Genomic DNA, 27923 nt, shown 5'->3' with positions numbered 1-27923 from the left:
GTGTGCAGAGCGACCCCGCTCAGGCTGCAGCTGCGGCTGGAAGCGGCTGTGTGTCGGGGAGAGGATCAGGGAGACTTGACGCGGCACCGGTACCGGTAATAACAGCGGCAACACATTCTTCCGGGACAAATGGATAATATTGGTCAATTTCTATGCAGGCCCACGGCTGATAGACTGAATGGATTTTTTTGGTACTTTTTGCTATTCATATTGTGTAGATCGGACTACAGGACCATAATCGCCGTATAAACGATGTAAATAATAATTAGCCTACCAATCTTCCAAGTGGTAGACCATAGCTTTAATGTTTTGAGTAAAATGAGAAAGCAATATTTCATAAAAGTGTTTAGATGGGAATAAAGTACACACCTACGTCATGATACATCATGATGCTGCTACAACTGGTGGACATTGCTGGTTTAATCAGAATATGCTGATCAACTTGTAAACAAGAACATTCTCTTAACCGCTGCAGATGTAAACACGTTATTTGGAATACTGTCTGAACCAGAATAAGGACCTTACTCTATGTGTGTGTAAATATACTCAGTGTTTACAGGCAGGGTAAGGATTGAGTGTTGTGTTTAGTCTGTTGGAAAGCAGGTCTGAGTGTGTTGGATGTTAAGGGGTCAATAGAGTGAATCACAGCATGCATCTGGAAAACACCCAAGCTTACGCACCCATCCAACCTCACATCTGGCAGACTCCTGTTGAGTGCAATCATGTCACTAGCCATCAGATTGAACTGGTTGATTTTAAAGAGCTCCTTCATCTTCTCCTGGTCGTCCTTGGGGATGTTCACTGCCTTGCCCATCTCCCCTGGACCCTCGTGACTCCGAGATATCACCGCTGCAACAGAAGGGAGGCAAAACACAAGGACATCTGATAAGACAAAGCCATTTTTTTCTTCTTATTCCTCACTAATCGTTGAACTGTATTGTAGAATAAATCACTTACAGACCATTTCTTGCGGGAAAACAATGTGAGAGGAGTGCTGCGTTATAAAAGCGAAATAAATTACAAATTAAATCTCGTCTCTAAATGGAAGTGTGAGTAATGAGGACTTACTGACCCTGCTGACCTCAGTCTGTTGGCTGTTCGCCCTGTTCTTACCAGTGGAGAAGAAAAACGAGTTGTAGTGGTTTTTCAAGAACTCAAAGGCAGAAAAGTGCACAAGTCTAATCAATATATTATAAACATCGTGCTGGATTGACTATAAATAAGTCTTCAGCACAGGAGTGTGAGATGCATAATATAAATGTGAGAAATTTATGTCTTTGATAATTTATAGCAGTATACAATCTTCTCCTCTGAGTGGGAAAGGCAGTCTTTTCTAATTTAAATTAGTCCATGACAAAGGAAACAGCTAGTGATCCCTTTTGTGCTAAAACCATTGAGTCTTGGTTACATGCACAAATACATAGATGTAGGGATTATTAACTTTCTCTTCAGGCTGCAGAGAGTGCAGCAAAGCATGCTAGTTCTATTTCTGCAAAGTGTAATTCTCTCTAATTGTGAAAAGCACACGGCGCAAAACATAATTTTCCAGATCAGTGTGCATGTGCCAAACAGGCATTATAGGGTTTTCCTGGCATTTTATGTGCTAGTGGCTTCTATATGGGATGTGGACATATGAAGAGCATGGTATAATTTCCTTCATAACATTTAATAATATAAAATATATATGGTATTATCACATTTCACTTAAGTTGCATATATAAAAAATATGGAAAATATCATGGCTATCTTAGTTGCAAAATAGAAAGGCAACTTCACACATCAGAGAATGTGAAAAATAGCACAAGACATTGAATACAGACAGTGCAGGGGCTCTACTTAAGCTCTCTCCTGGTTGCTGTGGCTTGAGCTGACTGCGTATTAAGCGCTGTACAGTGTGGCAGCTATATTTAATTTTAATTTAATCTATTAGGGGCTTTTGAATTCAGAGATTTAGGAGAATGTATTAATAGATGAAAAGGTGTATGAAAGCCAAAAATCCTTGCTGCGGTTGCTACGGCCTCTGTTGCTACATGTTCCTACAGTCAAATGCCTGCAAAACATTGGTGCTGTTGCTGCTGCTGCTGCTGCTGCTGTTGTTGTTGTTGTTGTTGCTGCACAGAGCCAGCTCCTTTCACCAAAGGTAAATAATGTCCAATGGATTTATGACTGTGCTCTCTCTCTCTAATAATCTCTCAGAGCAGAGGCAGTGATTTTCATGAAAAGGGGGGCGCACAGTCCCTATCTGCTGCACAGCCCCGAGTTAAGAGGATTCCCTGCGACCCCTCTCAGACTGGTGCCGGCTGGACTGGGAACCTCCTGCTTTTTTCTTTTTTTTTTTGTTCTCTAATGCTTACTGCTGACACTCTCTATTTGGACGCTGGCCTAAAATCTGATGGACACAGTTCGAGAGCTGAGTTGCATGATTGAACAAAGTATCAAACACATGCTCAGCCGGTCCAACCAATCACTCACTCTGTACAGAAAAACCAAGGTCATGAATTTACAGGAAACATCTTGTCTCAGTCACCTTCAATTTAAAAATTCTAGATTATATCTATTCTAATCTGACAGTAAAACAAAGGATTACTACTGAATAAGATGTGGAACAGCGCTGTCAGATGAGAACAATCACAGAGAGCAAAACACTTTGTGAACGTTGTAGGAGACAGTCCTCAGGCATTGAAATAACAAGGCGAACCACAGCACAATATTTCTGGTCTCTTTGTTACGACTTGAAATTTCTTAACTATCTGACAAATTCATACTTTTCAGGCATGGATGAACCCCATGTGATGGACTACACGCAACAGCCGAATGTAGCTGTCAGTGCTGGGTTGGAATAATACGTCTCACATAACATAGTAGCTATAAATGTTGTTTGAAATTAACATGATGTCTTCCACTTCTGCTCAAGTGAATCTCAGACTACCCTCCTGACTGAAACACATGGACTGCCATTCATTGTTAAACACTCCTGGTGCCCAGATGACAAATCCCAATGACTGTGGTTATTCTAACTTTTACTTTAGTGTCACCATGAGGTTTAAATTAGTAGGCCTACTTTTAAAGGGATCTTTAGGATCTTTTGACATGAAGCTGTATGACATTCCTATTAGCAGTGTTGTGCATCAACAGTGACTTTCCCTCTACTGCATCCTGTTAGCAGAGTTCTGGCCTGGCTTTGGTGTTGACGAATGTAGTTCGGCTAGTTGGCTGGGGTCACAAAAGTAAGGGTTTTTTAAATAAAAGAGAGTTAACGTGAAAGCTAACACGGTAAATATCCTATTATTAACCAAGAAAATATAAAACATGGACATTGCTATTAGGCAACTGGCTTCTTGCCATAGGCTTTAATGAAACAATTAAAATGCTCTATTAAACGTCTGTAACAGATGTGCCGATCCGTCTATCAGCGATTGAGAGGGCAATTTTTTTTCTTGCCGTTATAAAACACATAGGCTACACACTAGCCACATACTGTGCTCTGGCTCCGCTGATTGGTGCTCAGATGGCGGTTAGATCTTCACATGTTGAACTCTTTTTATTCAAACAAAGTGCAGCCAAACATCAGGCTGAAGAGAGAGGCTCCTCTGACAGCTGCAGGTGAGCCGCAGGTGAACCGGCTGGAGAGCGCAGCGCCTTCCTTTCTTTTCCTTTTTCTTCTTCTTTTTTTTGAGCAGCATCGTCCTTGCAGGTGAGGCATGCACAGATGTCTGTGTACGTTTGTCGGTCTGATCTTCCATCACCCTGATCACTCAGTCACCCTGTCTCTTACAGCTACAGCTGTGGGTCCAACTTCAGCTTGGACCACTTCTCTGTCCCTCCGCTGTCTCTCTGCCCGTTCTAACTCAATCTCTGAAGTTCGGCGTCTGTAGCTTTTCAGGTTCATAAAGGTATCCCTTCGGCTCTGTGCTGAAAGGGATGTCTTCATCACTTGTGTCATAGTCAGACATGTTTACATTAATTATCCGAGCATGTAAACACCGTGAAACAGGTGATGGAAACGTTCACAGCTGTCAAGTCAAGTCAAGCTTTATTTATATAGCACCTTTAGCCAAGGTGCTTTACAGTTACAACAAGAAAATAGCACCTAGCAATTGTGAGGTCTGACTTTTTCGTGGACAACGGTTTTGTAATGCAAATGTATTACTCTTTTGAATGCATATTGTTTTGAGAAGCGAAACGCTTTATTTTTGTGACCTCAGCCAACTAGCCGAACTACATTCATCAACACCAAAACCAGGCCAGAACTCTGCTCACAGGACGCAGTAGGTGGAAAGTCACTGTTTATGCATGACACTGCTAATAAGGATGTCATACAGCTTCATGTCAAAAGATCCTAAATATCCCTATAAGTGGAAGTAGTTTTGAATAACGACTCTTGGAATGAGTATGGTGGTATGGTATGGTATGGTATGACATTTGTTATGACTGTTCATGCCCCAAGATGATTTATGATCCGACTTTTTCTCTTAGCACAGGTCAAAAATAGCATTTCTTTTCTCCAATACCATGTTTTTTGACTAAATATCCATACAACACTCAGAAACTAAACGATGATGCAGAATATAAAAACTACAGCTGCTAAACCTCAACATTTTAGCAAACTGACAGAGCCATGAGAACCATGAAGCTATGTTTCAGATGTTTGGCAAGTATTTTATGTCACAGTTTTCCAACACGTTGACCATTTGCATTGCAAATGTCACCATATTGTGCTGCTCTGGCCAGATGGATTAGCACAGTGCAGATTAGCAACTGCTTCTTCATAATGGAAGATTAAACATAAAGGCTGGAGACAAAAATCTGATTTTGTCTGGCAACACAGAGATCAGAGAAGCTATAAGACACAAATTCTCTATGGTGTTTTCCAGTCTACTATACAATCTCCTTCTGACACAGACGATTCATTATAAAAGATGACTGCAATCATCTGGGAAGAAAACAGCGACTCTCTCCGTCCTCAGGTCAAATCAATTGAATTCAGTGTCTCTGCCTGCAGCTACAAGCTGTGCAATTACAGTGAAAAGTCCTAACAATTGAATAATAAGCCTTTAGAGACACAATCACCCAGATTTCATGTCTCTTTGTCCAATACGTAACATGTAAGATCATGACTCTGAAAACGCTATAAAAACACATGGTAAACTCAGGCCTAAGCTCTATGTTATGTCACTACTGAAACTTATTTTGGTTTGATTCATGTTTGCATGATTCAAGCCTCCTCTTGTCAATTTGTGTACAAACTGCTCTTTGAGTTCTTCATCTCTTGGCTACAAACATCCTTCACCTGTTTTCATCTGACATTACACAAAAAGCTTTGCTATGACACCTTAAATACACACAATTGATTTTTTGTAAAGGAATTTTTACTTTAGGTTGCCTTTACAGTAAGTGTTGAGGAAGTATTAAGCAGTGTTTCCACAGGTCACTTCAAAGTAATAAAACGACTGCTTAAAAGAAAAACTCCATTGTCCGTCTCAAAGATAGCTGTGAAGACACTGATAGAATCAAGCTGCTCACGTCCCTGATGGCAGCTGTCATAACAACCAAGGTCGTAAAGATATGATGGGCCGAGCCTGCGGCCGACGGAGCAGTCCTAAAACTGGGGCCCTTCTGGGTGATGTGACACACCGGTCTTCCCTAGAGGAGGACAGAGGTATTACAAGAAATGTGCAACTTGACTTGGGTTATTATTAGTTTAGTTTTTTTTTTTTTTTCCCCATTCCTTTTCAAGGATTTGTTGCCCAGTAGTATTAGTATAATACGTTTTGTATGGGGTTAAATCAATTGATAAACTGGATGTTTTGTTACATTTATATTTCAAAATGCAAAGACAACTCTAAACATACTGAGCACACACATCTTTCACCAAACATCACACGTGGCCTTGATAAACTTGAAGAATTGAGTTTAACAGCAGAGAGTTCTTTGTGATCTTTTTCTCCCTACAGCTGACATAACAGTAGATTAACAGTAGCTGTAGCTGTCTGATAATAAATCTCCACAAATCAAAATGTAACAAGAATATTTCTAACAAAAGGATGAGTTGTAATTCCTTCCACAGGCTGGAAATCGATACCTACAGACTTTAAGAAGCATTAATCAGAAAATCTAGCAAGTGGTTTTTCTCAAGGTGTGTTTATATTAAAATGATGTCACAGAATGGTCAGGTCACTCATCATGAGTGCTACTCAGTGTGTCGTATTTCATCTTAAGTGGCTCTTAAGAGAGCCAGATGATGTCATCTGGGTTATATCAGGTTGAGATTGAGAAGAAACTGAACAGAGAGCTTTTTATATAAACTGTCTGTCTGTGGAGCTTGAAACCCATTTAATGAAAACACACTACTGAGCAATGGGAAGTGCAGTGTTTTGAGGACTTGGCCTATACTGTGGATTAAAGTAAGGATATCTCGGACTGCAGTCTCCTGTTTTTTTTGTTTGTTTGTTTTTTTGAAGTACATTTTTGGGGAATTTTTGCCTTTAAAGCAGAAGTAAGCGATCCGGTCGTTTTGGCTAACTTCTTGTCAGCCGATGGAGTTAGCAGTCCCCGCCCTCGTCATGGATCTATTGGTCCTCGTCCCTACGTCACCACATTCACGCGCATCCCTTGGCTGCACACACAGAGAGAACCGCCCCTTTATGCAGTTCTCTCTCCTCATCGGATAAAGGTTGTAGGATACAAGGAAAGTTTTCTCCTCGGCTTACAGCAGAGCAGAGTGACTGACAGACCCGTGTTTCAGACCAAACACTCTATGTAAGTGATTGCTGTCGGAAGATGTAACTATTTAAGACTTATATTAACACAAAAATTCCGCTTACTTCTGCTTTAATTGATAGGTGAGTGGAGAGAGACAGGAAATGGGGAGGCAGAGAGAGGGGGATTGACATGCCACAAAGGGCCGCCTGAGTTGGGATTCGATATGGGGCCGGCTGTGGCGAGGACTATTAGCCTCTGTATATGGGGCGCCTGCTCTACCAACTGAGCTATTAAGCGACCCCCCTTTCTTTAACCCCATTCCCAAATCTACCAGTTTTACAGGGGTGCAATACTAATCTTATGGAGTAGCACTCTAATACAAAACTTCTCTTACAGCTCTGTCCAAAATGAATCAGATTGTGATGCAAGAAAGAGAAACAGAGGAATAGACATGTCTCTGCCTACATAACACAACGGACAGCAGTGACTGGCCATAAAGTTGAGTGAAAGCCTCTGACATCAGTCAAGTACCTGCTCTTATCAGGAATTTATGACAAACATTCTTTAAAGGGTCATTATCGACCTGGTAATGACCAACATGGGATCAGTGACCTCTTGTACAACACACACAAAACACTGAAGAAACTGACCGAAAACTATCAAATCTAATGCAAATTTGGGCTACTAAGCCAAAGTGATTTTGAATTGATTCAAAACGCATCAATCAAAATTATTAACATTAACATTTAATCCAGTTTCAGTTAGACAGCTTCATTTAATCTAATTGCAGAGTTTAACCAACGTTACCATTATACAGCTTTTTAGCTTCTTTAGCTGGTTAATATAAACAGCCCCATATTAGCTCAGTAAGAGTATCCCTAAAAATACCAGTATATGCAGCCATTTCCATTAAAAAAAAGCTCTCCTGAATGATCTAAATGCTTACAGACCCAGCACCAAACAGCAAAGCAGACAAAGGCTCCATGTGGAGTTTTAGCATCTTTCCACTTGCTGTTTTACAGTAATTCAGTCTCACCACTCTCATCAGCAATGGTTCAAAGGACACACAGGCAGCTGTTGTCATCTTTTTTTTTTTTTTTTTTTTAAAGCTCCATTAACACATTATGAACTCTCTTCGCCAGCACCAAACAACATATTGATAGAGTTATGAACTTGCCTGGGAACACAGTGGAGCATTTTGTAGCTAAAGTGTCAGATATTTCTCTCATGAGGCCCAAATACAGAGCTCAATGTAAAGTGAAAATCAAAATTACATCAAGTGAACAGAAATGCAACTCCAAAAGAATGCTAATGAATCTGTTGGATGTGTAAATTGGCAATTATTTACTTTACCCTCTTAATTAACTTAATAAGGCAATGCTATGACAATGTTGTGTTTGTTATGTTTACCACTGGTTTCTGCAGCCTGCAAGGGGCCACAGTCAGATGGCTAGTAACATGACTGCAAATCAATGCTCATGCTAATATGTAAATAGTAAAAGTTTTATTGGGTTTTTGTGTGTGTGTGTGTGTGTGTGTGTGTGTGTGTGTGTGTGTGTGTGTGTGTGTGTGTGTGTGTGTGTGTGTGTGTGTGTGTGTGTGTGTGTGTGTGTGTGTGTTTCCTTACAAAATGCTTCAGAATAATCAAACTGAGTCAATCGATTCCAATCAAAGAATTTGCCTTTTAGCTAACTCGTGTACATTTACATTTGTTTTACAATGTTTTATTAATGTACACTGTCCCTTTTCAAATAAACCAATAAATAAGAGGATTGTGTATAGTTTGTTTTGCTGTTGATGTGGTGAAGGGATTAGAGCGTCAAGTTAATGGCTTCATTAATTAGGAACATACAAATAAGATTACACCTGACAAGGTAGAAACACCTGCAGTGTCCTGTGGCAAACCCAGGAAAATAAAGAGAGAATTCCCAACACTCAGATCATACATTGAGCAAATCATCTACTTTGTAAGCAGTGTAACGTTAGACTTTTGCATGGTAATCAGTCTCAGTAGCTGGCAGCTCTGCCTCATTCTAACCTTAAAAGCAGCTTAGCAAGCCTCTTAGAAACCAGCTTACTTGAGGGCATGTGAGGAAATGAACTCTGCTAAAGCAGTATTGTGGTTCAGGTTGATCTCAGCTACACACACACACACGCACACATAGAGACATCATTTGTTTAAACTTATAGAGTTTCAGAGGTAAATGAATCACTCTTAATGAAATCAAATTAGAGACAGGGGTTCATTACACCAAGAAATTTCATGACTCATAAAAGTGCTTTGCAATTTTTTTAGATTAATAACTACAAATGAAGATTTTCTTTTGCATTAGTCATCATCATTGCATTAACAGTAATGGAGACACATGATGAACTTTATAAGACTACAGCTTATATTCACATGCATGTGAGTGAACATTAATAACAAGGGTCGAGCCTACAAGATCAAAACTAGAGATCAAAACTAACTACAAATGGTAACTGTAGGGTTATCACATTCAGTAATCCTGCAATGTGGGAAATCACAAAGGTCTTCTCTCTTTAATCTACAAAATAGGTTGGTACATGCAGTTTGCTGTCAGAAGAAAAAACACTACTGCACGTTCTCGGATTTGATAAAATGGCAAAACTCTGTTCTTTTGTAAATTCAAGGGCACAAAAGGCTAAATCAAGACTTCAATGCCTCTTAGATCTAATACTGTATACAGTCTGTAAAGTTGTATGAGGAGATACATCTTACGTCACCCACTGCAAAACCCACACCACACTGATTCCTTGGCAATTACACAATGATCCTGTATATACTTAGATAAGGTTGTCGTTATGTCATGAGAGTAATTAGAACTTAAAAGCTAAACATGCCCAGCCCACTTACAGTATGCCCACGAGCAATGGCCACTGTGCCTCCTCACTTCCAGGACAATATTACAATCTCTTCGCCTAGTCTGTATTTGTTTTTGTCAGAATTACTTTTTCATCATGTGCTTCAAATCACAATGCTCTTACAGCTGCATACCACAATGTAATATTGTTACCTTGGCAGGAAAATATATAGACATGTCGCAAAAACAGTACTATAGCAGGAGTTTAAGAGGATGTGCAGGGATTCTCTGGGCAGCATTCGCAGAAACATTGAGTGGTTTATATTGCCATTACCAGAAACATGCAAAACCTTGTAATGGTCCTTGAGCATAATTTCAGGTCCTCAATGTCTCTCTGTAGTGCACACATGCAAAATGTGTTTAATTAAGATGTTATTTTAATTTGAGAAATTTAATTTAAAAAGTTTTTATGGTTTCAACTAAAATATCTCAAGGTGCTTTTGGACTAACTCCCTTTAATATATCAGAAATGGGGAAAAAAAATCAAATCATCATCAACCAAATCATTTCCTTTGATTCACTGCTAACTCCCTTGAAATCCAAATATGAACATTTAAACTCCCTCAGAGGAAATCTTAAAATCCTCTCACTCTAAATGTCTGCAACACAGTCTCAGTTTCTAAGAGAAGATCAAGTGGAAAATGTCACAGTGACCATTAGAGCTTAAAGATACGGGGAACGGAGAAGGTGGAGGAGATGAAACAGCCCAGTCTGACACTTAGTTCATGGGCTCCTGAAGCTTTTACTCACATCTGCTCTGTGAATGAAAGGTGTCGCAGCGCTGATCAGGACTCACCTCTGAGGGCAGGGAGCAGCGAGCGGTCTTTCCTATCATCACATTTGTTACACTCGCTGAAGTAGAGCAGCAGGAACACGTCCACCAGCACCCACACTAAAGAGGTGGTCAACACCACCTTGCAGTACACGAACCGTCGCATCACCTCCCCAGGAAGTTGGCCAGGCAGCCAAACAGGGAGGGTCACAGTGAGTGCTCTGCCGTCTGCTGACAAGGTGTGCGAACTGTGGAGATGGGGTGAGAAACCGAGCAGGTTTGACTAAGAGGCGTCATCCTACAGGGGAGAGAGAGAGACAGAGAGAGAGAGAGAGAAAAGAACAAACATAAATCTAACAACAACAGAAAGTATGATTTATATATTTGACCACCATTGTGAAGCTATGATGAGAAACAATCAATTTGTAAAGAAGCGTCATCTCAGCAAAATGTGTGATGAACCTTTAGATTTCCCTTCATGCATTTCACAAATCAGATCAACCAGAGATTACTTTGTATATTTCCATCTATTTATTTTACTTTTCATTTCTGCAATGTGACATCACACAAAATCTATAATATCCTAAACAGCCACAGATTTGGCAGACAAACAACACATCCAAACAGATCCTGTGATACAGAATAAATCACAGGATATGAGCTGGATTTGGCACAGATGCACAGTTGCATATGTTAACGGGGACAATTGTGTAGTCAGTGTATTTGTATACATATGAGGAGTGGGAAGAAAAAAGGGAAACAGAAAGAGGCTGAGATGCATAAGACAAACATTGTAGCCTAATATATTGGCTCTTTGAGGTAGATAACAATATGTATATTTCAGATCTATGACTCATGGGTTAAGGCACCAACCGTGAACCACAACATCCCCTCTTTGAGTCTGGCCAGAACCCTCTGTTGCATTTCTTCCTTCCTCATTTCATCATTCTCTCTACTGTCTATAATAAAGGCATCAAAGTTTTTCCCAGAGATGTGATCAGGGATGCACTGATCATATCACTATCTGGGCTGGTAGTGACCATATTTAGCAGATCTGATGTCAGCCAGATGCGACAGAGCTACATTATAAACAGTTTGGCCTTGTCAGTGTCATCATCATAACATTTTTCCAGCCTCCGCTATCAATTACAGTCATTAAGTTCTGGCGGGTAACAAACTCAGTTTGTAGTGCCACAGCAATCCCTGGCATCATGTTCATTCTCATAAAAATGACCTCAGTGAGCTCCGGCACAGATTAGCAAACAGCTCTCAGATCTGGTATCTGATCAAAAATCTATATCGGCAGATACCCTGAGTCCACATATCACTATCATATCAGGAGGAGAAACAGATGGATTGATGTGTGTCGTGACAATATCTACTAAGTGCAACAGATTAAAAATAAACTTGTTACTGTTTTCTCCTCATCACACACACATAACATTATGATGGTGTATTGAGGGTCACACCCAGCTTCCCACTCTGGCCTGACCCCAGACCATTTTCCGTTTGAAAAGATGAGTGACTGCTCATTTCCCCCCTCTCTAGACTTCTCCCACTTCATCAGCAGTGCTGTTAAAACCATCTGGGAAGCTTTCATACCAGAGGCAATTTGTGGAGGTTAGATATATCATTGGGGTGAGATGTATGGCTCACAATATTTCAGATTTTTTTTTTTAAACGCACACACGCAACATGATTTTCTGTCTAACAGTATTTCTACTTGACTGAAATTATAGGTTTTTTGTTGACTGGAAGGCTTATGAAAGTATAATGAGACTAGAATGGGAATGATGAGTGTGTGTGTGTGTGTGTGTGTGTGTGTGTGTGTGTGTGTGTGTGTGTGTGTGTGTGTGTGTGTGTGTGTGTGTGTGTGTGTGTGTGTGTGTGTGTGTGTGTGTGTGTGTGTGTGTGTGTGTGTGTGTGTGTGTGTGTGTTGCATTGAGGCAAGGAGAATCAAATACACAAATAGCCAGTAGCCTTTTAGACACCCATAACATAAAAGAAAAAACAGTCTAAACTCAGTCTAAATTCACAGCTTGGCACGTGACATGAGTGAAAGTCAGTGCTCACACACATGCTATGAATGTTACATACAGTAGATTATATAAAAAAAAACTGGAAATGCATATGTGAATAATAACCAACCTCATTGCATTTACAGCTAATGGAGAAAGCCTGCAGCATTTCCTGTTGGGAATCTCACAGATTTCCTTATCTTTCCCACACAGCATGGTAATGGTTTTGCTCTCTACACTCTCTCTCTCTCTCTCTCTCTCACACACACACACGTACGTACACTGTCCTCTCAGTTCGCTGTCTCAATGTCCATCACAGGCTATGACACTGCTGCCCTGGGCTAACTCTTATCTCATTCACTAGCGAGGCAGCCTTTGTCCAGCTGCATCCACATGCTTCAGAGTCACATCACAGTGCCAGAGATGATTTCAGTGGATCCACACTCCATTCACAGTCCGAGCCAAGTCTATGGATGCAGTGCAGGCCCCCAGATAATGAGTGCGATCAACAAAAATGGTCTCTGTAAAATAGGCTGAAATCAAAGTCCGTGTGCAGCATATCACCTCCACTCACATCGCAGACAGATCAATGGTGAGTCTGTCTTATGATGTCTGTTTGCATCTCTTACCATCTGCTTTTTGTGTGTCAGTAGCTGAGAAATGTTTGGGTTTAGTGCCACCGGCAGCTTGCTAGGAGTCTCGGCCCCAAGAAGTCTGAGTCAATTAGTCCAACCATCTGCACAGATGAATATTTCCTATCTGCTGTGCACTACTCCATAAACAGGTCTCTCCATCCCTCACAATGAAATGTTTTAGCAGCACTTTAGAGATAAGTATAAACCACCAGGTGTTATTAACTGCTTATTGAAGTGACAATTAGTTGTGTTGTTAACAACACAACTGTTTGTCGTGAAATGTCTGGTGCAGGGCGCTGAGCTGAACAACACATTTCTCAGCCATTTAACAGCAGTGTTTCTACTTTATGCGTTTTGCAGACAGTTAAGTAATTGTTTTTGCAGTAGCCCAACTGGACATGACTTGGATTTACACTTGACACTAAGAGTATGGCAGTAATAGGAAGAAAACATGAAGCAAAGCCGAAAGAAAAGTGACCAGAAGATGTGCACACTCATAAACTTTCTCTGAGGCTGCCCAGGTAAAGCTGTCATCTTCTGCTGCTCAACACTGATGGACTGACTACCATACAAGTGACCTGCATGTGGGTGCATCAAGGCCTCACCCTCAGACCAGTCCAGCTAGGGATTCATACCAGCGGCCTTTCAGTCACAAACAACCTGAGTCTCCACTGTAACAAGCCCCAAGCAGAGCCCTGCATCAAACATCAATACTTTCTGACCGTCAAAGCAGATTGTGTCTGAGGCACCAGGTGATGAAACCTGACAAGAATTAAAAAATAGTATTCAGCGACTAATGTGAGCACGTATTGCACGACTACAGACTGTGAGGTCTGGCATATTTTATGATATGAAAACCTCACAGAGGAAAATATGATCTAAAAATACTGAAAACACTATGACTTTGGTAGCGGTGTAAAAATTTTAGATAACAAATTAGCAAAAGTATTGAAAAATGCCAATGTATACCCAACCCTACCAGGAACAGCAGGTGATTATAGAGCTTATCCCAATAAGCCCATTAGGCCAATGACTGAGGCTTCTTTTATAAACAAAAACAACACAAAATATGGAGGTGTGCTGTGTAAGGGCTTGTGAAACACTGACATTCACAAATCTCACTGTGGTGAATTAAACGTGTAATATACACACAAACACACGCACACGCAGAGACTCTATCCATATCTCATTCACGTGCAAATATATTATATGATGATTCATATATTATCGGCTTTGGCTGGAATAAACACTGCAGTTGACCAGTGAACACTCATTCTTACCTCTATGCAAATACAACACTTGGTAACCTTGATTAAACGTGATGTCAAATAAAAACACCAGCCCACCATCACTATGGTCACCATTACATTGATGTGTACAGCATTTAAAAAAAGGAAAAAGAAAAAAACAGACCATGGTATGATTTCTCTAATGGAAGGTGTGGTGCGCGTCGGGAAAAAGAGGATACTCTTAGCTTACCTAAATTATGGATGGAGTGAACCAGTGACCTGATCCAGCCTCGCTCTCGGGCAACGTGTTGAACGCAGACAACATGACTCGATATGTGCAGTACAGTGCAGTAGCCTACAATTAGCGGCTGGTTCCAACTGGGTAGATTTTCTCCTGCAACACGCTCAACGCCTCAAAACGACACTTAAATGACAGTGCATGTCAGTATGGAGTAGTCCACAGTCCGGTGTGATACTGTCCGTCCAGCGGTACCTGTGTGGACTCACTGATATGATTCGTCCTCAGTGGAGCCGCAGAAAACCGGCGGACACGGACGCTCTCCATGAATTGTCCTCCTTTTTTCTCTCCTTTAAACGCAGATGCGGTCACCGTAGCCCACTTCTTAGCGCGCACCTGTTCTCCGGTTGAATATTATAACGATGAGAGGACAGGCGAGATAATATTCAGCACAATCTAACCTCAGCTGAGACCGACCTGGAAATGTCTCAATCCGTGTCTCTGATTGGTTGACAGCGACGTCAGTCTAGAGACGCTTTTTGAAGTGGAGCGTCACCGGCGTCTGGTAAATGTAGGCGCGTGAGTACTGTAGCTATCTGCACAGCCGCAGGTAAAACACTGTATTGTGTGTCCACTTTGGTCATTTTACATTAAAATAAAAAATAAAAAATATTATATATTATCGGTAATACATAGGCTAAGATTTTTAACTTGATATTTACACAAACTCCGAGACAGAGGCTTAAATGTAAATTTTGATTGGATAGACAAGTGTAATCAGTGTAATTGTATGGGAGAGGTTTTGTTGTCATGGTTGCTGCAAGCATTCGCCTCTGAAATTGAATTTGTAGCTTTCATAAATGTTTCCTTTTGTTTTCGTTTTCATTTTTTATTTGTTCTGGATGAAATTAACTCATTAAATTAAATTGATCTTAATAGTCGAATTGGAATTTGTACATTTTTACTTTAATTGAGCTCAAGCCAATTAGACTATAGAGTTAAGCCCCTGTGCTTGTTCTCTCTATGTTGACTAATATAAATCATAATATTATATTATGAATAGACTGTGTATCTGCAGATTTGTGAATGAAACTATCCTACTATTTTAGGCTTTATGATTATCTATAAAGAAAGGCTTCACACTGATAAATTCACATTATGAACATGACAGATGAAGTCGATTGAGTTAAGTAATTAACACCCAGTCAGTGTTTAATTAATCACCAAGATAAATGTGAATTACCTTAGTGTACATGCATATATGTATACAGCCCAATTACTGTAACTCGAATACACAGATGGACAGTGTTACTGTAAGAGTATGTAGCAGGCAGCGCAGGCTTTAGGTGAATCATGTTGAACAATGCTGCCATCTGCTGTCCCATAATGAGAGTCCTCCAGTGATGCACCAGTCTCTGGGCAATGTAGTAGATCCAATCTGATCCCAGCATTTAATTAACATTCAGCAGATCATGAAGCCAGAGTGTTCTTTCAATCAGTCAGAGCCCCCTTTTTTAGCTTTTATTGCTGTTTCACTGAATCCAACCGTGATGCCAGCTGCACTGTGAGGTGAATTATTGCATTATTACATATCCTGTCCACTCAGCAGCTCACAAACAAACAAACAAACAAACAAACAAACAAACAAACAAACAGATGTCTTCATCAGATTCAAATAGTCCTTTGTTCTAAAAACTTTTTAAACCTTTTCATGTCATGGCTATAAAATAAAGTGAACTTCCACAGTTTTTGTGTATGTTATTATGAAATAATGATTTGATTGGATTGAACACATGGCTGCATAGTGTAATTTTATTATCATGGGGATAGATAGATAGATAGATAGATAGATAGATAGATAGATAGATAGATAGATAGATAGATAGATAGATAGATAGATAGATTGATTGATTGATTGATTGATTGATTGATTGATTGATTGATTGATTGATTGATTGATTGATTGATTGATTGATTGATTGATTGATTGCAGTGTTGTTTCTGTTGCATCAGAGGACATACACAAACACAAATTACTTCACACATACAGTACTTCATGGTACATGATGTACTGAGTATGCAGGGTGCAGTCTGGTCGTATGGTGGCGCTCTTGCCGTATTGTCCTGTCAGAGCGGTGTAACGCAGGCAGGTACACTCTGGCTATTTAACCGCGGGTTGGTGGATTCATTCTGCTTTGAAACTGGCTACAGAGCACATGAAGTCCCCAGTAATGCGATACCAAATCGGCCTGTTCGAGTCCACAAGAGCGCTGCTTGATTTGACGGAACTTCTCCAACTCGCCGCCCCCTCATCTTTACTTTCCACTTGATGATAGATTTGTCCGGGATTGTGCCAGGCGCGTCTTTTTCCTCCCTCTGCCTTCCGCACCGCTCGCACTGAAAGTTTCATTGAAAGAAAAAGAGAGCAGAAACTGGAGATGAATAACACCGGGTTCAACCAAACGGAGGGCGGACTGTTGAACAAGACCGAGGAGTTTTTGTGCTGCAACTTTTCGTCCGTGGTGACTGACAATGGCTTTGTGGCCCTCCGCTCCGGATGAGAGGAGCCTCTTCATCATGAGGGTGGTCCAGATAGCCGTCATGTGCGTCCTGTCCCTCACGGTGGTCTTTGGCATATTTTTCTTGGGTTGCAACCTTCTCATAAAGTCAGAAGGAATGATAAACTTCTTGGTAACGGACAGGAGACCGTCCAAAGAAACGGAAGCAGTGATTGTTGGAGCCTACTAACTGACGAGGACCCTTTTTACAGTATGGCACCTCTGATCCTGATAGAGACAGATGGGAGACAATGCGATGTCCAACTGCCTAAACCAGCCCCTCTTTTTCATATTGGTATTTAGATAAAACCTCTGAGGAGCAGTCACCATGTAAAGAGGTAACTGAACCCTGCTGGACTGGAGCTCACAGGTGTTCACCTTATTTCATAACAAAGACTTTTCATTCATCTCCAGGGGGTATAGTGCGTTTTCAGCCTCTTCAGTCAAGCACTGTTGTTATTTCAGTAGATGGAGCACCAATTGTCAAGCAGCATCCTTTTGTCATGTTAATGGCAAAATTCTCGTATTTGCTGCTCAATTTTACCCTCTCATATTGCTAATGCAATGGAGAAATATTCTTTAGGATGTTCTGTATGTTGTATGTGTTTTTGCATACAATATGCAATATGTTAATCAGTGTCATTCTCTGGATTTCTTGGTGATAACTGTGTGAGTGTCTGCGTGGGTGCTGGAGAAAAGCCCTACATGCCATGTATCTTGTTAATTGGAATAAATTCATTATGTAATTAAAGTTTTCCTCATAATTAAGGTCTATTTTTCTACCATGGTATTCCACTCACCACCCCCCTCTGCCAGTCCTTTAGTGACTAAAATTACACCCTTTCAAATGGCTATTTTAACCACTAATTTCTATAGTTTATTGTGGTAATTATAGAAAATCATTTTAATGAGGAATTCATCCTATATTCAGATGGAAAATAGACATATGATGAGCATTTATTTACACTGATATGAAGATCCGTGTTTTCTCCGGCTGAGATGAGATGACACCACACAGAGGTTTTCTTCCCATTTCCCTCATTCTGCCTTTAAAGAGTCATAATCTATCAATGTTGATTCAATTAAATGAAGTAATATGTTTCTTTAACTTACTCAAAAAGATTCTCCATGAATATTACATGCAGATTTTCAAATTAAAAAGTGATATATTTTTCATTATCTGAAAGTATTTCCAGTCGGTCACATCTTCATCCGTGCATCCTTTTACATCTCTCCTCCTTCTTCCGTCATTGCATCTGTTGTGCTCTGCTCTTTGGCCAGCCTGGATGTCAGCTCCCCAGGGTGAAGCCCACAGCTTCAGAAATGACTTGCCTTGTCAACCCGGGGAGGATGAAGCCACCGGGCAATATGCTGCTGTCTGATTGCCCACCTGTGCTCCACATACACAGCTGAATAGTTTGAATCGACTTACTTGTCTCTAAAACGTCCTTCAACTCAGTTTGCTTGACATGGCCTTATTCTGTCTGGGGATGCACGGCTGCAGACACAGTGGCCGCTGTCTTAGGCCTCACACCTGCCCTGCTCATGTTGGGTTTAAAGAAATTGCATGCATTGATAAAATGCTTTGTAAATGCCAACATAATGATTATGTTTCCCTAAATTGTGTTTATGTGTCCCTAATCTAGCGATTAATAAAGTAATTATTATCTCATTTTATCTTAATTTGCTGTGATGTACTAGCAGCTGGTAAAATTGAATGTGGCATCGATCACTAGCAAATAATTAAAAACTAAAAGTAAAATATTTCTTATGGGTGAGCAAGATCAGTTAAATAACTACTGGACAATTTGATCCAATAAAGGGACAAAGGAATTAAATCACTGTTGTGGAGCTTTGCATTTCTTAGTTTCTTGTATGTTGTGGTTACTGGATTGCATTACATTAATAAAGATGTTTCACCCTTTATTTTTATAGGGGGAAATGTGAAGTAGGTTGCATATTGCTTCACAGATTAGGCCAACAAAAAGTGGCAGTTTCAGAAACTGCTGCATCCATCCTCAACCAAAACTCAGTGTTACAGTGTACAACTACAGCAAACACATCACTGTCTTTTCTTGTACTTCTAAAAGTCTGCAATGCTGAACAAAATGTTTCATTATGCAGGTGTTGTTAGGGCAGATTAAAAATGGTAAGTGGCATTCATTCTTTATAATTAAAAAAAAATCTTACTCTATACGCTTGCACTCACACAAGATTTTGCCCCCACGTAATGATAAGGATGCAGTTAGTTACAGTCTCATTTTCACCTCAGGCTCAGGCTATCTAAAACTAAGACTTCAATTCAAATCTAATGCTCAAAAATGTTAATGTAACAAGACATGGTGCAGTGAGTACTGAAAAAACGAACAATTTTAAGATGTTGCACTAGGTACAATTACTTTGTATATGATACATTGAGTGTTTCTCTCTGTCTTGTGGGTTTCCTTTCATTAGGGAGCGCTGGGAATAGCTCCCAGGAAACTGTTGTGCTAGTTTAATATCCAGCAGTGAACAATCTCCTGGCTGCAGCTGAACCATTATTAGTTCATCCCACAGTTCATCCCACAGTGTCTTCTTCTTCTACGCAACACATTCTGACTCTGATGCTGATCGATTTTGTAGAAATTGAGGACTGAGGCTGAGGCTTTGTAAAAAGCATTTCTGCAAGACTTTGCTGCGTGGACTGTTTTGTGAAGATAGTTTCTCTTGATTGACACCACAACCTCAACGATTTCCACACCTGTCACACAGACAATGCTCAGTGAGACTTTGGAGATAGCAAGAGCAAGAGCATCTACCCCCAGCACCACTGCTGTCAACAAACTGATAGCCTTCTGTGGGGCTTATGGGCAAGTCCTCTCCAGATATTTGGGGATGTGCTGGGGTATCACAGCTGCAACTGTACAACTCAGACGTTGAGATTGGGGGTAGGGATTTTAATACAAGGGGGGAGGTCAGTGCTCAGAGGTGAGTCAGGTCAGGGGAACAAATTCAACGGGTGAGTTGAAACTGGTCATACACGCCCCTGAATGCTGGATGGCTTGCTTCAGGGAACAAATATGAACTGTCACAGAAGACAGGGAGCATGCAGACAAGAACAAGAGGAATGGTTACAGACAACAAAATAAAACAGAAACAAATAAGCAAAAGTGAAGACAATAAAACAAAACCTAAGTTTTCTAGACAGTACAAGACGCTGGCAGTAATATGTCAAAGGCACTGATCCAGCGCATCAAAAAACATACTGGTTTTACAGTATCTCGCATTTCTTGCCAAAGGCTCAGGCTGTTATCTGTCAGACAAAAAAAAAGCAAAAAAAAAGGAGGCTTCACATTTTTATCATGTACCTGCAGGCTGGTTATAGAAATCTATATCACCAGAAGTTATAGCGCAGGTAAAAATAGCATCTGCTCATTTTATCCGATGTCTACAGTATGTGAGCCGTGTCCCACAGTCACAGCATCTGCAGGGTGTTGATTGCAAGCTAAAAGAGGCTTCAGGTCCTGACTGGCTCTCCTGTGATTGGCTGGCGAGCCGAGGACCAGTCGATGAACTGGATAGTGACTAAAAGCTCCAAATAGCAGAAAGGCAGTCACAGTCATCTCCCCTATTTACTCCTATTGCCCCACAGCTCCTCCATTCATCCCTCCCCCTGTTCTTATGCCACATCTGCTTCATTCATACACACATGCTGTATTTACCAATGTGGTTTATTGCCTATACAGTATCCTGAAAAATGTGGTTGATCAATATCAACCTTTCCTCCACTATGTCTCTGTAGATGAAAAAAGTTAGGTCTTTGCAGAAACTACACTGTTGAAGGAGAATCGTGTATCTCTCAAAACTTGAAAGCCAATCTGTGAAATGCAAACATTTCCAACGGCAGCATCGCCTGCTCAGGCTGAACCAAGCTGTTGCCAACGTCACGCGGCGTCTGGATTCTACGACAACAGCAGTAATTGTGGAAGTCAAGCTGTGATAAATCCATGCAGACGGATTCTGAACAATGATTCCATTACTCGGCATCTCTGATTCCACTTACAGGATGAGTCATGGCTGTGTTGTACTGCTGATTGTTTCACACCCAAACATCACAGGGATTTAACATCTGAACAATCCTGCCACTTACACTTTACTTAATCCATCGTACATGTGTGAGTGTGAGTGTGTGTGTATGTCTCCACAATGTAAACCATTACATTCCAAAGTTAAGGCTTGGGTTTTGTTGTAGATTAGAGTTGTGATGTTTCTTTTAATACTTTGTGGTCAGAAAGAAGTAGTGCTTAGTTAGGGGTGTAAATCACATCAAGTTTCATCACATATGATATTATATCAATTCAATGGACAACGATTTGATGTTTGCCGATATCACAAAGTCTGTCACGATACAATTTTGAATCAATTCAATGGGTCCAGTGATCGATATGAGACAATATAATCTGCTGATGTAACACAATCACTTAAATTCATATCAGAATGCAACTCAAAATGCAACTCAAATAAGATTTGACATTTTTATTTCTGAGATCAACTTGATATTTAATTGGTGAAAATAGGTCTCCTGTTAAAGCAGAAGTAAGTGATATATTTGTGTTAATATAAGTCTTAAATAGTTATATCTTCCGACAGCAATCACTTACATAGAGTGTTTGGACTGAAACACGGGTCTGTCAGTCACTCTGCTCTGCTCTGAGCCGAGGAGAAAACATTTATCGTATCCTACAGTTTTTATCCAATGAGGAGAGAGAACGGCATGCAGGGCTGTGTGTGCAGCCAAGGGACGCCGTGAATGTGGTGACGTAGGGACGAGGACTGTTATGGTGCGTTCAAGGAAACTCGTAACTCGTGTTTTTCCGACCTGTGAAGTCGTACCAGTTCGATCTGGTACGAGTTCACGGGTCGGAAGTTACGAGTGGCCGTTATAGTGACTTTCACAGGTGAAACAGGTCGGAAAAACACGAGTGGGTTGCCTGGAACGCTACAAAGTCGTAAGTTGTGACTTGAAGCTGTAATTTACGGTTTCAAAAGCCTGCCTGGAACGCAGCATTAGCCAAAACGACCGGATCGCTTACTTCTGCTTTAACTATAAAGTGCCACATTCTGAGTTATTCAGCTTTACAATTTTTACATTCTGTGATGACATGTATTGATGTTTTCATTTTGGATGCTATTGTTGATGATTGAATTGATCGATCAACCAATCAAACTTTATTTCTAGAGCACTTTTTATACAAAAAAGCAGCCCAAAGTGCTTTACATGATAAAATAAAAAATAGAACAAGGAAATTTACTTTTCAAGTAAGATAAAACATTGAGGAATCAAAAAACATTGAGGATTGCAATTTGCAGTGGGGAAAACAGTGATGTATCAATGTAGCTCAATATATCGTTACATCCCTTGTGAGGAAACCACTGTGAGTCATTGCCTAACTTTGCTTTAAGGTGTTTAGCATCTTTCAGGTGATAGTATTTTTGTTTCCTGAGAGATTTCTGATCCTGGACCTACTCTACCACCTGCCCTGCAAACTTTTAAGATGAATTCAGACCAGCTGAACTATGCAGCCTTTTTATTCATTTAAACAGAAAAAGTCCATCAGCCTCGGGCAAGCTGAACTTGCTTCAGCTTTTTCATCATCATCACATCACCATATCATCATCTGGCAAGGCCTAGCAGTGGCCTATCACACCTTCCTGGTAGGTAGGTTTGTGATCATCACAATGAAAGATAAATTATTCACCACAGTTAAGGGTCATAAACAATAAAATCCTGTTTTTGAAAGTCTGTTTTTGGCATAAGCCTTACAGTCGACATGGACTTACTGGATAAGATTCAATTGTCTCACTGGTGCCTTAGAAAACCCACCTCATCAGTCCAGCCCCCTGTAACGCACGCCTGGTTTTGGGCTGAGTCCCTGCTTAGAGATGAGCTGGTGAACAAACTGAAGCATTTTGCAACTTTAAGATTTCCAATCCAGTTCAACCTAACCGTGCTGTTATAACATGAGCATTAGAGGATTAAAGATGATTTGGTCACTAGTTCCTGTGTAGGTATTAGTGCCGACTACATATTTACACCCACTGATCCATTCAGAGTGAAAAGTAAGAGAGTAATATGGATTTATCATCTGTATGTCTGAGCATGGTGGCACAGTGGTGCAGTCAGTGGTTAGTGCTGTCGCCTCACAGTTTGAAACTAGTAGTATAATAGTGTAGGACAGTATTTTCTAAGAACCTGGGGAAGGACTGTACCTATGACTTGCTGTCAAATCCAGATGTATCCCTCAGGAGCTGGTGGAGGCAAGAACAGTGTTAAAAAGAAATTAGAATATTAGACTCATGTTTGTAAAAATGATTACTGGTGCCCCACATTGTGGTTTCTTTCTAAAATTACCAAATATACAGTTTCAGGTTTAGCTAGATATGCAATGTTACCTGGGCATCTGTTTGTGTCTGAGTTCAAAATCAACTCTCCGTTGTCAGAGGCGGTGTCCCTGTGTGTCAGACAAAGAGACTAATTTCCTCTTGTGATCAGGTGGCATAGCAGGTTTTTCCACACCAAATCTATTTCTGTTTATAATATTCCTTTACACAAGTGACACAAGGCAGGATCGTTATGGATGACCAGCAGGAACTCATTATTCACCGGAGTCATGCAAATGTGTAATGAGTGTTCATTGCTTTAAAAAATAATAGCTATGATGATGCGTTATTGACCCTGAAATCCATTTTCATTCTTGCGTGAGTGTGTTTCAGACTTTATTGACCTTCTAATCATGTAGCTCTCTGGCGGCTACACCAGCTCCAGCGCAGACTTGTCTCTGAAAGTGAACTATTACTCTGCTTTCAGAGGAAGGTTTCTCTTTCCACAAAGGTAATATTCTTTTCAAGACAGCGCTCTAAGCACAGATGGAGTTTCAAGTGTTTGTTTCCACAATAGCATAAACTTTAAAGAGAGTTTGCAAAGTCACTGCTGATGAAAGGGAGGGTTGCTGTCTCTTGTTGGTGGTATGAATACCACTGGACTGAGAAAGGAGACACACTGTTTCACATGGAGTCAGTATCTCGGTAAAATCATAATCATCCTAAGTATTCCTCAGGCGCCATGTTTTAAAGAGCTTAATCTGACCTGCAGTACATTCTGTACAGTACACTCTACAAGTATACTCACTGACACTTTCCAGCTTAACTCCCCTGAGCCTGAGTAAAGACACCATTAGCAGTCATTTTCCAAAGCCTCTTCTACTTTGTAAATCACATATTTTTTTCCCAATGCATAGCAGTCTGTCAGCTTTGGAAATAGCCATCAATAATGCAGGTGTGTGTAGGCAGGTGTGAGTAATCAAACAGCACGGTGTTTAATAGAAATATGCATTATTTAGCCAACTGTTTGTCTTGGCACAGATAAGCTGTGTCTGTCTGCTGTTTATACCCTGGCTCATGCATGTTTGATTACAGATGTTCCAACTTTTCTAGCATTTATACAACAAAGTTCAGCTCATCCAAGTCTCTTACTGTGGTTATAGGCCTACACAAGATCCTATAGAAGGGCTGAACTGCACAAATACTCATGTACTGAACCGTCACAACACGATTATATAAACCCTCACATCACCTGATTTCTACGTGTATAGAATAACCTTTGGACATTTTCTCCTGCTATAGTATTTTTATCATAATGATGACTTCAAGAAAACACCACAGACCCACCGGCAGTCTTCTTTTCTGCACCACATTTCCCCCCCGACCTGTCACTGTCACTCAGTTGCATTTGAACATGTATTTTTCATCAAACTGTTGAAAAGGTCTTTCATTTTGAGACGATTGTGCTCAGAGCGCTTTGTGCTCAGCTCTTGACAGGCAGTTTCATTGGCCACGAAGAGACCTCAAGACCCCAGCCCTGCACCCCAGCATCACAGATATCTGGACTCAACCTCAGGCCTTATGCTATCATCATCCTCACCACCACCATTACTTGCTCCTATGAGACCTGATTGACACAGAGAAGCTGTTAATGACTCACGTGTTTCACTGCACATAGAGAAAGATGGCACTGTGTCTAAAGCAGAACAGGCAAGAGAAGAGAATATGATGAGCTTCAGTGGTGATGATGCAAAGAAATCTTTACAATCTTTTACACCACAAAACAAATAAAAAATATATCGTGAGGCCATGTATAATGATGTTTACTACATTTCAAAAGCACACAGTCTCTTTGAGTGTTTATGCAAAGAGCGGATGTCTTGGCTGAGCAAAGATACACTGATAAGAAGCGTTCTCTTCAGACCTGACTCTAGAAATCAGCTGTGACAGTTTGGACCTGCCTGCCAAGTAGCAGTGTCCTGTCTGCCTATGTGGCGCACTCCCGTGCCCTAGCTGTCAGCTACACTCAGTCACTGTACCAGTAATGAACCACCTTTGGCTACTGCATCCTTTACAACTACATACGTACATGTATGTCCTCCCCTGTTTCGCCCCTAATGTATGCTACATTGATGCTGCTGGATTTATGTATAAGGGACAGTTTTATCCCACAATACAGCAAGATTTTATGGTGGAAATCATCAGTTATAGTTTCTCATCAAACCTGAATGCAGGAACACAGAGTTCACAATCTATACTCTCTACATACTGTACAGTACGGGTGGTAGATATAATCTGATTTGCCAGCTGAGCAAAGTGTCCCATGTTTCAGATCTGATGCTATACCTTGGGAATTCATGCCTAATGGTGCACCTCCTGGTTCTGTCACAGCACATGAGAGTAACCCCGAGTGCTGTACGATAAAAGCTCTGCAGGGTCATGACTTATTGAGCTTCCTGAAATTGTTTCTCACGGTGCTGCAAGCTCTTCCTCCCTGAGGCCTGGCTCCATTATCACCTGGCTCTGTCTGCAGGTGCTTTACAGTCCCATCAGTGACTTCCTCTGTTTAGGCTGTGTTGCAGCTTAGCTCCAGAGAAAACAATACCGCATTGGTCCTCATCTCTTATCGGGAAAATCATAAAATCCATAGAATTAGAGACAATGATAACTGATAACACTTCTAAATGTACATTACAAACTATAGTTACACTTTCTTATAGATAGTTCTGCCTTTGAAAAAGAGGATAGTTTCTTATGTTTGACTTTTTGAACAAAAGTATCATATTTTACAAATGACACATTCCTTAAAGGCGAGACTTGGTGAGCAAAGATAAGCTGCTGCACTGACAGAACAGATCTATCATAAAGCAGAAGAGATACAGAGAGACAGGAAGTAAAGATAATAGATTATGGAGAATGAAGTTAAAGCAAATGAGTCAGAAAAGGAGATTACTTATAAAATGTTATTTCAGTGCAAATGATGCTATCTGGGTGCAGAAAAAGAGCATCAATCACCCAGTATCAAAATCACCCACTTCACTTCACAAGCCGTGTCTGACTTCACAGCCGCTGAACAGGATGACATTCAAAAATGTCACTAATGCAACACGGCTGGTCCCACGTAGAGTAGAGTACTGGCAGCAGCTGAGGAACCAAACTTCACATTTACAGTTATTTACAGTAGTATATTCTAAATCTGTCGCTCTGTTATCACAGCTCTATGTGCCAAAAATAAAAGTGAAGAATTTGTGAAATGAGATTGGTTAACAACTTCAGTCACCTGATAATATCTTTCCTTTAGGCTTCTTTTGTTCAATTTGAGCTGCAATTCGATTCTAGTAGCTCTCCCTCTCTTTTTCACAATGTTATCTCTACCCTGTGTGGTGTGTGTCTGTGTGTGTGACACTTTTCTCTCCTGTGCTAATACACAATAAGGGTCAGCATCATAGGTGCAGCTGTGACCACCGAGCGGTGTGTGTGTTTGTGTGTTAGTTAGTGTGTGTGAAAATGACAACCCAGCCTAGCAGAGCCACACCTTACAACACAACAGCTGTCACAAAGGATCAGCATCCAGGTCACCACACTCCAGGAGCTGCTTTCTAAAGGACCTCTGCTGTTCTGTTTTCCTCACTGCTTACTTTTACAAATGAAAGGTCAGCTGCATCACGTGACCGATAAACTGTCTGCATCAGCTCAGGATGGCCCATCAAGTTCATTTTTAAAGGGTTATTTAAGGTTTAATTTTCAGTAAAAATGGTTCTCAACGCCCTTAGTTTCACACCTGAAAGTATAACTACCTCTTGAACATCTGAAATCTAACATAACATTTTAACCAGTAATCACAAAGCAGACAATTAAACCTTAAAGCAGCTCTTATTCAATGTCATAAATAAGCTACAAACCAGAGCACCAGTCAGCCAATCGAACATGTCAGTTATGAGTAGTCTATTCCTGAATATCCTATGTAGCTTCTGTCCATTTACTCCAAAACTGAGCTGTGGAGCCACCCATTTGAAAAACAAAAGCCTGCCTATAATGTTGTGAATTACGCAGCTGCTCGAGTCGCCACATAAAAGGTTTCATCTCAGAGCTTTGCACCTGGCTAGTGTCAGAGAGGCTTTGATCTGTTTCTCTACTTTGTAACCATTAAACAGCTCTCTGGTCCCTTTGAGAGGAAATTTATTAGTGATAAAAAAAAAAAAAGGAAAGAGCGAGGGAGAAGCATCTTTGTGTCAGACTCCTAGTTGTGTGGGTGGCTGTTAGCAGTGCAGGGAGTAGCTGGTGGATGTAACATGTGGTGGTCGATGTTAACATCTGAAAATGCTTGTGAAGGTTGTTTTTCAGGTTGTCTCAATATGATCTGAAATGCTTGAACTGATCTCTTCATCTCCTATTTCAGTTCACTTTTTTCAGGACAGTCCTCGTACAGCAGATGCTACACTTTCACCAGGTGATTACTAGTCCCTGTGTTGCAGGGACGTCAATCAAATCTCTAGTTCAGGCTAATCACATAAATGGACTGTTATTTT

The 27923-nt window shown here is 40.6% G+C and overlaps 1 protein-coding gene across 3 annotated transcripts in view; it reads right to left on the bottom strand.

Moving 5' to 3' along the window:
* The window catches only part of galnt13 (polypeptide N-acetylgalactosaminyltransferase 13), a gene marked incomplete at both ends in the record, with an annotated part of 33320 nt that extends 22798 nt beyond the window's left edge, over positions 1-10522 (bottom strand). For all 3 annotated transcript variants that reach the window (XM_083996199.1, XM_083996197.1, XM_083996198.1), the window contains 2 exons: positions 681-849; positions 10381-10522. In XM_083996199.1, coding sequence (XP_083852325.1) covers positions 681-849; positions 10381-10522 — 311 coding nt within the window. The remainder of the gene's footprint in view (positions 1-680; positions 850-10380) is intronic.
* Positions 10523-27923: the final 17401 nt, after the last annotated feature.

This window comes from Trachurus trachurus, assembly GCF_905171665.1.
Source record: "Trachurus trachurus genome assembly, chromosome: 21".
Classification (NCBI taxonomy): Eukaryota; Metazoa; Chordata; class Actinopteri; order Carangiformes; family Carangidae; genus Trachurus; species Trachurus trachurus.
This window is presented reverse-complemented; position numbering and strand designations above follow the sequence as displayed.